At 37.0% G+C, this 12,481-nt stretch overlaps 1 protein-coding gene across 1 annotated transcript in view; it reads right to left on the bottom strand.

The window, feature by feature from the left end:
• Positions 1–12,481, bottom strand: part of DOK6 (docking protein 6) — a 251,558-nt gene that overhangs the window by 59,026 nt on the left and 180,051 nt on the right. Inside the window, exon 6 of the mRNA XM_054191773.1 lies at positions 7,713–7,851. Within this exon, the coding sequence (XP_054047748.1) occupies positions 7,713–7,851 (139 nt within the window). The remainder of the gene's footprint in view (positions 1–7,712; positions 7,852–12,481) is intronic.

The following is a 12,481-nucleotide window of genomic DNA, read 5'->3' as shown; positions in this document are numbered from 1 at the left end:
CAAACGTATAAATGAGGAGAAGAGAACAGGGAAAACAATCCTCATAGCATTTATGTATGCAGCTTCAGGACAGATTCATAGGATGGAGCAGGCTCCTGGCAGACAAGAAATTGTATTATCTCAGTTTGAGATACCTCTGTGAAGCTTTTATTGCAAGTTTTGGTTCAGCTCCTACTTTATATTAGGAGGAAGGTAGATTTCAATCTGAGTCTTAGGTAGCACGATAGACAGAAAGCTAGAAGGATACTGTAACATTATACAAAATATTCCAGAAATTTTTAAGAAGGAAAGAATGAGAGTAATTTCTAGGTTAGGATGTGCATCCATGTGGTGAGGTACTTGGGTTTTAGTCTCTAGGAGAGATTTAGAGCATCTTTTTGCATTTAAGATAATTCAGCCCAATGGCTAAGGGTAAGAGAGATTTCAAAACTGTGTCGGGCAAGGGAAGAACTGAATTTTTCAAACCATGCTCTGAATGAGAACCCTCATGATTACTACTGCTTCAAAAACATTCAAAACTCCAGTGCAAGCTTTAGTTTTCAAATGGCAGACCGGCATTTAAATTACATCAACAATCACCAAAATAGCTGATACACTCTTATGGAAGGACTTGCCAGCTCTGCTCCCGCACCTACCCACGCCGCTTACCTACACACTCCACAAACCTTTCTAATGTCTGCAGTATTTCTGACATGACGAATAGCTCTGTTCCATTCCCCCCCACCTGCCTGTCACTGGCTCTGTCACTGCACACGAGCAGTTGCACTAACCCTTCCTTACCATAAGGCAAAGACGTTCCCTGCACTGCAGTTTCATTCAAACACGCAGCAAACATCCAGTAACATCAACCACCTGCAGCGTCCCCTGGAGAATGCGGGCTTTACACCTCATCCTCTCACTGCCCGCAGGGTGCCGTATAGGAGACAGCAGACTCCTGCGGCTGACAAGAGGAGTAGGGGGGAACAAAAGGTGTTGACTTGGTAAGAAAGGAACAGACAGGGGTCTCTAGCGGCTGTGGAAGTCCAGATTTCATGGTGGGATGAAGTATTTTCTTTTAGGAAGTGAATGGCACCTGCTACATAGTTTTTGAATGCTGCTGCAGTATTTGAATGTCTATTATTGGATATGAGTAATAGTCCCTGAAAAAATGCCAATGAAATAAGTCTACATTCAAGAAAAAATGAGATTAAGAAACAAAACAGCTCCAGTTTAAGGAATCATTAACTGCTGCTGAAACCCAGTCTGAATTTTCACTTTCTTCTGAAGTGGTGAGTGTCAGGAATAGACTTGTGACACAACTCTAGGATTTAATTCATCCAAGTATATATTGTTTTCTGAGCCCAAGGACTAACAGAAAGCCTGGCAAAATTCTTAAAAAAAAAAAAAATCAGAGTCAGGAAAAATGTCATTATGTGCTTAATGAACCAAGAACCCTGTGGGAAATTACTAATACTTATGGCAAATGGGTTTACAAACCTCAAATCTAAAAGTACACAAATTCTGACTTGGGGGCAGAGGGGAACAAGTCAGCATTTTTGGTTTTGTTGTTAACCTTGGAAATATTTACAGCTGCTCATGGCTTGCCAGTGGATAGACAGATCCTGCAGGGGAACACTCCCAATTTTCTATTGCAGTTTCCACTGAAAAGAAGGGTGAGCTTTACTTCACTTAGAAGTCCTTTACTTCACTAGAAGTCCTCTCCTGTCAGAAGCATTGCACGGCTATTTCCGCTTTAACCTGTAACTTTCAAAGACCCTAGAACCAGTAATCGAAATTAGTTTCGCAACCCTTGTGCAAACCAAGTAAACAATTCACCAGCTACGTATTGCAATAAAGCAGCCAGCTTTTTACAGGGTTATAAAGTTTCTAAACAAACATTATACAGCAACATCATACAGTAGATGAGATATGCAGAACAATATTGAGCTAAGTATTTGCATGACTAACTGACCTGAGGCTATACTTTAGCTTACATAAAGCGTGTAAGTTCATGAATAATCATATGTATTCAGAACCTCAGTACTTGAGCTTATACATAATTTGGAAACAGAAGAAAACGTACATAGAGACCGATGTGTCATGACATGGGATCATCTATGGATGAACTCTGGAATTTTCTTCTCCATTTTCTCCTCCAGGTATTGACTTCACACAAATGCACTTAGGCAGAATTAAAACATAAAAAAGCTTTTTCATATTAAGTAAATTGGAGTGCTGAAATGGAGCCCAAAAGGCATATATTTTAACTAAATATTTCATATAATTATTGAGTCGGCAGCAGCCACTAGTGTGTCTCTGCATTTCCCATATTTCACAATGTGAAAATAATAGGTGATAGGTAAAGCATTTCACAAAGACATAAATAACAACCATAAACCAGACAAAACCCTGAAGATGCATTGGCAAAGGTAGGATACTTCAAATTGAAACCATAGTTTTAAAATGAAAATTTAGAATGTTTGATGTGTTTGTTGATGATGTTCGATCCTGTATTGTTGCGATGAGTATGTGTTTAGGTTGTGATCCAGTTAAAAACACATGAAGAAATAGACAGTACAGACTTGTTTACAAAGCAAAGCTAAATTACAAGTTCACTATGAAGCTAATGCTGTTATTTTTGCTAGCCTCCGAGTTTGTTTTTTTTTTTTTTCTTTTCTGATTCTGAGACAATTTACATTGATATTCTTCATTCTCCTTACATTCTTATTAATACCATGCCTGACAATCCTCTAATTTATATTTATCCTCAGACCAGTTCTGTGAAATACTGTTACTCTCCTCATTCCGTTCTAGATAAGAAAGAGAAAGATTAAATGACTTGCAGGCTTATTTCTTAGCCACTTTCCTCTCCAAGCTCTCCTTAAACCCAGTTCCATTGCCTGATATTTGTCTTCTTTGGCACACTCATTATTTCCCTCCTAATAAGATTTTTTTTAAAAAAATACATAAACTCATTGATATTATCTTTGTTAAATGACAGAAATCTATCATGATGACTCATTCACTTATATTAAGCTGAATATTAGAGACAAGACTTGTAAATAATGAGAATGGAAGAGAAATGTACAGATGCAGTTTTTCATAAAGGCATTTATCTTCTGGTAAATGTTACAAGAATCACAATCTAAAATGACATTATTTTTACAGCTCTGCTGTCTAAAGAAAAACAAGTGTCATAGAAAATTTCCTATCATAATAAGTTATGAAACTTGAGCCATTATCATTTCTTCATGCATTTACACTTCAGTCTTACTGATGCTTGATTAACTTCAGCTGGTTAACACCAACTTTAGTGCTGTCTTATTTAGAATTATTGTTTTACACATTGTAAATTTTTATTCTTTTGTGATTGCATAATAGGTTTTTACTGGTAGCTCTTGAAAGAAGTAATTTATAAGGTTACAAAGGTATGACTTTTTCCTTATTGTGCCTCCCTCATATGTGTAATTGTAACATGAGAAATCTACAGCTCTTAACCCCCATTTTATACATTCGAAGAACAGTGGGTGTAGAGGTTACATCAGGAGTGTTTTTAGTGGAGGCCGAGTGGCAGAAGATCAAAGCTGGCATTAGGGATGAAAATCAGGTCTTCAATTCCAATGCCATGTGCCGGTAAGCACGTTGTCATCGGGTCTCTCCTCAGGATGGCTGAGAAGATCTGATGGTTAACTGCTGCCTCTGTAAACTAATTCAGCTCAGTAACCCTGCAGAATCCTACTCCTTTTAGATAGACTTTTTCTGTTTTTTCCCAAATTAGCAAACTGAATTGACTCCCCGAGTCAGATAAGCGCCTGAGCTAACAGAAGGGAAGTGGAAGGAGCTTGCAGCCTGGCCTGGGGACCAGGGAGGGATGGAAGAGCTGGCTGTGAGACACTCAGACATGCAACTTCCATGCTCAACATTAGATTATGGTTAGTGGGGATACATGCTATTCCTGAGGTTAACACATTGGGGTTTTTTTCTCTGTGTGTGTAATTCCAGGACTGCCAATCCAAACAGATTTCTATATGTTACACTTGAAAAAAAAAAGGGAGAGGAGAGGAGAGGGAAGGGGCATGAGAAGAGCTATGTGTAAGAATGTAGATTATTCAGATGATAAAACAAGAGTTGCTGGCACTCTCATATAGATAAAGCAACAGCACAAAATAAAATCTTGTAAACAGAAAGCCAGTCATTGTTCTGTTTAATTGATTTGTTATGTTGAAATTGTAAAACCACTGAAAAAACACTCAAATATTGCCCCCTCCCCCCAAAACACCTGCAAAACAAAATTATCATCTGTGTTACACTGATCCAATTAAAAAAGACTGAAAAAAGTGAACATACAGATAACAATTTCACTGAAAATAATTTCAATTTAAATACTAGCATTGGCCTAAATTTGCCATTGTCCCTAACAAAGTGAGCATAAAACACTATCACTCTGTCAATTTAATGTTTCAAACTCAATCAAGAAGACCACCTGAGCTATGTTAGATCGTTCTCCACTTTGTTATAATATTTGAATAAAATCCAGTCTGCTTTGATCCCAGTAAAACCGATAACCAACTTGAAACCACACCTGCGCCAGTGACTATTGACCCCATATTTTAGGTCCTTCTTCCGGTGTTATAATTTGAGAGGGAGATGGGGAGAAGACGAAAGCGTGCACAAGACTGGACTGCCCGCTTAAATGGACGGGGCTTGTCCTGCTTGTGGTGACAATGAGGCAGGCTTGGTACTGTACCAGCTTCCACAGAACGATTTTGCTTCCAGTCCATGCCCTTTTGAAGCTAATGGGAAGAATTAGTTTCCTTCTCATGCCTCTCTCCGTTTAACATAGTTATGCAGCAGGTTACTTGGCTCGAGCAATGGATTTCTTAGCATAAAAATGAATTTATTGCTTAGTATTCTGAAGCAGCATTTTTGTGTGCAGAGACCTCCATAAACGGAGTAAATGTGGCCTGCGGCTGCCTGCAATACCTTTATCTGACAAGCCTCTGGCAGCAGTAACTAATTTTACCTTTTTCCTTCTGCCAGAATTTGTTTCTGTTTTTTTGTGTGTTTTGTGTCCTTTTGCTTTTTTTATTAGTAAGGCAACAAACTTTGTATATTCATTATGAGTACTAACTGTAACATATATACATATTTCATCAAGGTTACTTTGGATAAAAATGCACTTTGATTTCTTATATAAACTGTATTTACTTTTTATAATATTGGATTACAATCTATTATAATCTGGAAAAATTTAAGTGAAACTTCAGTGTGTTAATTACTTAAAATATGTTAAAATTTAGGACAGAACACACAAATATTAAAGAGTCCTTTCTAATATATAACTTCTAATTATTGGAAGGAAGATTTTTATAAGAATGGATTATCATTAAGCTTCATTTACTTTTAAAAATTTCTTTCATTTTCACCTTTATCAAGAACAAGATTTAATTCTATAATATTAAACATCAGCTGTTCATTGCAGAAAGGGTCAGAAAAGAGCAAAAACCCTCAAGTATAGAGCTATAGATACAAAGGATCAAAGGTCAAGCTTTGGGAAGACCTAAAAAACATTTATGGCCTCTAGATCCCTGGTTCAAAAACATATTCCTGCTTGTATTTCAATTTCAGATCTTAAGGAAAAAATATACATAGGCATTCAGCGAAACTGCTGGATTTAGATATTAGAGAAGCAATTATACTTGATAAAAGGAAAATAACACACACTTAGTCTATTTAATGTCTTCAGATTTTGTTTCTGTTACGAATACAACTCAAATGCTGCAGATGACGCAGATGACCTCTTAACAGTTCAGCACCTCATCAGTCAGGAGCAGCTGAGCTTCCAAAACCAAAACTACATTGGTTTACTAGTTGAAGTATAAAATCAACAGATTTTTCGGCCTCTTTTATGCAGCCCACAGCTTCTACTGGCCTCTACCAATCTCCCTCCGCTCATCACAGCGCAGCCTCATCCAGGAGCCAAGTATATTACACACTGCGTAGCTGATGAGTCATTTCTATTTTGATATTATGTTTGATATTAGATTTGATATTACATACCATCTGGCCACAGCATACAAAAATGAGGTTTCAAGGAAGTCATCTGATGGCAGCACAGAAACAGCCTTGCTAAGCAGCAAAGCTGCTAAAAGATAGGTGGAAGACTTGAAAGTAGTGGTTTAACGAAAGGAAAATCCTGTATGATCCTGGTCTAAGCACTTTTTACAGCAGTATGAAAATGCTCTCATTTCTCTTACTGGTGTAGACACTTTAAGAGCAAACATATTTATAATGATGCTTTTTCCTGGTTTTGGACTATTATTAAATGACTTTCTGCCGAGGAGAATGCAGTTGTTTTTTGCCAGCACTTCTACCACTTCAGATGTTTTTCCATTTACTCTGTCATCTGTCTTGTCTTGGACTTCCCAGCAATTGCTCCTGTGTCTCTAACTCTATTTTAATTTCGACTGTGAACTCTCTTCTTCTTGTTTTTTTCTGCCCAAAGTTCATGCAACTCAACTATTGTGGAAATGCTGCTATTTTGTCTAGTTTTGTTGAAAAACTTATCTACCTTTCTTCATAAACCACCAAAAAGAAAATTTTTATGGCTTCCCATCTCTCTGTTCTTACTTACTTACTTAATTACATGCAGAGTCTGAGGGAAGCATTCAACATAACAGAGTTTTGACATGGAAATCTAAGTCTTTTTCAAGTTTCTTTTTCAATAAACAGAGGAAGATAGACTTATCGAGGGACTAATTAAGAGAAGGAGTTGAACACTGGGGTCTTGAGTTGCCCTTTGCAAGAGCCTTTCTCTCAGAGTGTGAGCAAGATATTTTGACAGTGATGGATTGCTGGGGGAGAGGATCACGGACGTGTCCACAGTCATGTTTGCACAACTGTGGGCATGTAGATGGTGGGTGAGGGAAGGAAGGGAGAGTCACTGGAAATGGTGCAATTACCCTGAAATCTCTTTCTAGGGACAGAGATATGTGGAGAACTGTGGTCATCTGAGAGGAAAAGTGTGCAAAACAGGTTCTCTGTCCTCCCCATATCTTTCCTCTCGTCAATCTAAAAGTAGCTTCAAAGCACAGTTGAAAGTTAGCTTTCCAGAATGATCATTTAATGCCATCTCTACTTCTAAACATACAGGGAACACTTTTTTTCGTTTTCTCTTAAAAAGCTCCAAACTTTTCGGTAATTCTTAAAGATAACTTGTGCAAACTGGAAATTCTGAACCTAAAGTTAAAAAATAGCTCATTTTGAACCAACATTGCATTGCTACTTATTACAGTGTAGGGAAAGTAATTTCTTTCTGGAATTAAGAAAAACGGAACACGCTGCTGTCACCTAGGAGTGTTTATACTGGACTTTTTTTTCACCTGTGAGGCCATGAGGAGTGATTAATACTTAGTTATCGATAGTCAATTCACAGCTGGCTTCGGCTAACGGACTAATCTTTAAGTAGCAGAGCCACAATTTTCAAGAAGGTAACCATAGATCCAGCATTTAACGGTACCAACCATTCCAAAAGGACACCAACAATAGAGCATTGTACAGCACATGCTGAAAATCCCTGACCATGAAAATATATAAATCCAAAAGTCTGTTTTGTCTTAGCCACAGAACTAATACCATCATTACGGTTGAATCCATGGGCTGTTATTACTCCATACTTCCTTTGTTCATTACTAATTTTTATAAATGTAAAGATTTTTGTGAAAGGAACTTACCCGTGCCTTCTGCTCCATCTCCATCATTAATCTTTCATGTTGCTCTGCTATCGCCAGTGTTGCAGAATGGACTTTCTGATATATCATTTCTCCTTCTCGTGTCTGAAAGGTGAACAGCCCTTCTCCTGTGTCACACATCCTGCAGTGAGATTTAAACAGAACGGAAGGAAAAAAAATGAGTACTGTGTAATTTGTATCTTACTGTTATAAAAAGTGCACACCTTGCAGAAAATGCCAACTTTTGTAGTTAAACTCTGGAATTCCGAACATCGGCAGTTATTTTTACCATTGGAGAGAGACATATTCAAAGATATGTGCAGAACTTCATGAACATAACCTTTAAATTCAGTTTTAATCATCATCTGGATAGTGAAAAAGAAGTTTTATCATAGAATAAAAACTTGAGGTAATACAGTCAGCTATTTTCGGCATTGTTTCAAATGTCTGCACTGGTAAGTGGGAGATTAATTTAATTCTCTCAACCAAATGATGCCAGAAGTACATAGCACATCATGACTTTGAAAAGTTGACATTTTAAGAGAACATTGACCAATTAAAAAGGATACTATTGTTAATCACTACAAAGAAGCTCTATTGAAAGACAGCATTAAGAGGGTTAATTTATAACTGTCCCTGTTAGTACATTCATGTGAGGCAGTGTCTAAAGCTATCTTGATAATTATAAAAGCCGTTCACTCTATTTGACAATAGGAACACTATTTCTATAGTATAAGAAGATTAAATTGTGAAAAAAAACACCAGAAATAAAATTAACTTTCTTCTTTTGAGAGAGCAACTGCTCTTATCCTTATCTGTAATATCTCTGTAGCATTATTCTGAGGAAGAAGAGTGGTCCACGGTAAATGCAACAACAAAGAGGGCAGGGAAATGTAGAAAATGGGAGTAGACAACAACGTTAGATCATTGAGTGGCCATTACTTTAAGTATATATATGGTGTTAAACAGTGGTGCATTTCGACATATTTATATTAGTAGTTCCATTATGTTATCAGTGTCTGATTTCTGTGTTTTTATAGACTTCTTGCAATTTTAGAAATGGAATTAAAAAATCATTTTTATTTGGTCTGATACTTCCTGTAAAGATTTTCAGTTATCTATGATAGAATATTGTTGACTTGAGTCACTGATGCATAACAGCCTTCAACAACAGAAAGATTTCGATTTGCCTTAAAATACCAGATTCCTTTAATGTTTTGGTTGTTTATATTATAATTATGACATCTATTTTTTTTAATATCCCAGCACTTTCAGCATGGCCCCCGAAAGCCTGAGGCATAAAGAATTGCAAAGTGTTTTAGAAAAAGGTGTCCTGAATAGTCTAACATTCTAACAGGTTTTTAAATATCAGTATCTTTAGATTTTGCATCCCAGATTCTGTAAGATTATTCATATATCAAATTTTATAAACTGTTTTCCCATCAAATGAACTTATAGATCTATATTGTTTGAATAAAATAATCATTTAAATATTTCTCCTTCTGTGTTACATGCATGCACACACACACTATTATATTACAGCTTTTTGAAAATGGAATAATTTTTTTCATGAGACATCTTTTTGTGAAATTAGAAGAGAGCTTCCTACACAGTTTTATTTCAAAACTCATCTGAACAGGACTATTGTGCCATATAAGAGACTGCTGAGAATTCAGCAGTTGCTTTTGATTTCAAGGCTGACCAGTGAAAATAAAACCTTAACACTTAAAAAAGCTTTGCCTATTCACTGGAGGACACGTGCTTTCATGAGCGTTAACTTCTGCATGGCTGTGTTTGGGAAGAACTGAAAGGAGGCAGAAACAGATAAAACAGGGGTGCTTCTGGAAAATACGTGGTGAATATACTTAGTTATGATCAACTGAGGTGTTGAAAAGAAAGTCATAGTCTTAAGAATAGATGATTCACGGTATTGTCTGCATGGATATTACCCATAATTCTGGAATAAAAATGTCTTCCCCATCTCAAGATGTAAAGAATACACAATCCACTTTGTAGACAGGTATTATTTGGTCAGTATTAATGTGGTGTGCCAATTAATAGATTAAAAAGCCTTTGAATTAAATTCCAACAGAGATCAAGATCCCTGCTGTAAACATTTAAGATATTTTATATCCTTTGCCATAGTTCTCCAAAGAGCTTCTGGTAGAAATAAAACATCCCCAGAGTTTTGCAACATTATGGCAACAGCCTTTCAGATCCCTCAGGGCATCATATAGCTGGTACTCTGCTTTTGTGTAAAGAGATCTTAATAAAATTCAAACACCGTGAAATGGAAAGTCTGGAAAAAATGACGAGGTTTCAGAAACTGAAGCAAAATATGATCTTTTTGTTAGTTTCAGAGGATGAAAAATCCTCCAGGGATAAAAACAAGGAAGCAGGCAACGGGGCGTGATTAAGGTTCAGGAGTTAAGCTGCTTGTTTTGACCATGCAAAACCTAGACACCATTGCTGCTGATCAGGTCAGGGTCTGTACTGCCCCTGAGAGCCCTGGGTGGAGGCAATCGTGCGGGATGTGGCACCGCTGCGGCACCTCAACCATTGCACAGGACGGCACCGTGGGGCCCTGCTTCCCAACTGCAATGGGTGACTGTGGCAGACATGTTATGCCGACACTGGAGAGTCATTGATGGCAGCCTCCCAGCATCCGGATTGTGGGCTTCCCTGCCTAATGATGGATCATATGTGGACAGCCGCTCAAAACTGTAGGTGGAGGAGAATTACGGGCATCATTTTTAACAGTGCTGAATACCCCTAACTGGCTTTGAAGTTTAACAGGATTTGAAGGCCACAAGAATAAAGCAATCAGTACCTGGCACATCTGAGTTCTGTAAAAGCATAAATTGTTACAATAAAACTTTCTTTCTTCCATCTAAACTTATTAGTTCATCTGGAGATGAACCCCTTTGCCATAGTGAAGTTTTCCTGTTCAGATCCTCAAGATGTTATTGCTTTACTCAGGTGAAAATCTTGAGTTTAGACCTTTTCCCTTGCCTTGCCTTGCCTTGCCTTCCCCTTCCCCTTCCCCTTCTCCAGTTTCAATTCTATTCTAGTTATGCCACCAAGAGCAGTAGCATGTTTTAGGGCTAGTTAGAACCACTCCTAGGTACGATGAACATGGGGACAGGGAAAGGGGTACATGTGCTCTCCTAAGCTTAAGAGTTTTGCCGAACAAACAGAGGATCTTTACTTATCTGGCCAACGGGAATGGACAAGCCCACGAGCTGAAACACACTTCTCATTCTATTTACAGTCCAAACACAGTCAGCAGAAAAAATAAACTGTTTTCTTTACAACCTCTACTAGATGCCAGATAACTATTCATTTAAAGCTACTGTCTCAGGTTTAGCATTGTTAATGTGTTGCTTTATTACAACTGAAAGTGAAATAACTGTGGGTAAATTCAAAGTTCTCTGTGTTCAAAGCACACATGGTTGTTGCATTCTTTTTTGGTTACTATGAATTATATTTTAAAATCAATCAAATAATTGCTGGTTGCAACTTTTCCCAAAACCTTTAAAAAAAAAAATCTATGTTTTTTCCAACCTTTTAAAATGAAAATGACCTTTTCCAAAATTTAGATCAAAACTTGTCATAACTATGACTTTTTCATTTTCTGCAAAATGTTTTTCTGCATTTTTGATACTTAATAAAGAAAAATGTGACAATAATTTTACGTCAACTTAGTAAAAACTCCATAACTTTTACATTTCCTAGAATCCTAGAAAAGGCAGAACAAAGGTGTGGGCTGCTTCTTTTCCCAATACTGCCAAAGTCATGCACTGCAGCCCAAACAACTCAGTATGACCTTCACTGTAAAAAAAAATTTCACTGATTTTGTATATTTCAATTTTTTGACAAGAGGCTTAACAGTCTGTGGATGCTTGAAAAATGCTGACGTTAGCTTCTCTATTTCTGTGTTTTCCAACTTTAAAACAGGGATGTCATTAACCTGTGCTTTAGGATATTTAAGGATTCAATGCATTAAAATGTATGAAGTGCTTTGACTGAAATAGGAAAGTGCATTTTTTCTGTATTATTATAGAATGATATAACTGTGCAGATAATGAAACCAGTAGATAAAGAATGTTGCAAATAATTTTTTTTTTTTTTTTTTTTACTTCTTAAAATACTGCCAGAGCTTTTCACAACCATCATTGTTACAAGAGCCGGGGGAAGGAATAAGGAGAAGGTGAGAGCTAAGCTTGTGGCCTGGGACAAACTGGGTTCAGAGACCAACAGTGAAAGTTCTTGCTTTTACTCAAAGGCTTCTGTTCAAGTCAAAGAGATTATCCCACCAGTATTGCCAGGTTTTTGTGCAACATTTCCCAAATTCACACAATGGTTCCCCACTGCCTCTGCTCACTACAGTAACTTCAGTCTTTTTAGAGCAGAATCAACACTATATATTAACCTTGCAGAATTCCCTTCAAAAAGGAAACTTTATTGACTTGACTTGACCACCATTTACAAATGGTACTTTTTCACAAATAGAGGTTCATGGTCTCATGTCATGTTTGAAATTCTAAACTGTTTAATAAACTGTGCAATATTCAGCAACTGCATGAGAGGACAAGAATTTGACATCTCAGCTTCACTTCACTCCTTCAGTTAAGGGTAAAATACATTTGCACAAAAATGAAGGTTATCTGAAAACTCAGAAGCTTAGAAACATTATTTGCTACTAAGTCCTTGTTTTAAAATAAAGCATAAATTATAACTGTAACAAAAATTTTTAGTTCTTCATATAGTTA

Source organism: Rissa tridactyla, chromosome 2 (assembly GCF_028500815.1).
Source record: "Rissa tridactyla isolate bRisTri1 chromosome 2, bRisTri1.patW.cur.20221130, whole genome shotgun sequence".
Classification (NCBI taxonomy): domain Eukaryota; kingdom Metazoa; phylum Chordata; class Aves; order Charadriiformes; family Laridae; genus Rissa; species Rissa tridactyla.
This window is presented reverse-complemented; position numbering and strand designations above follow the sequence as displayed.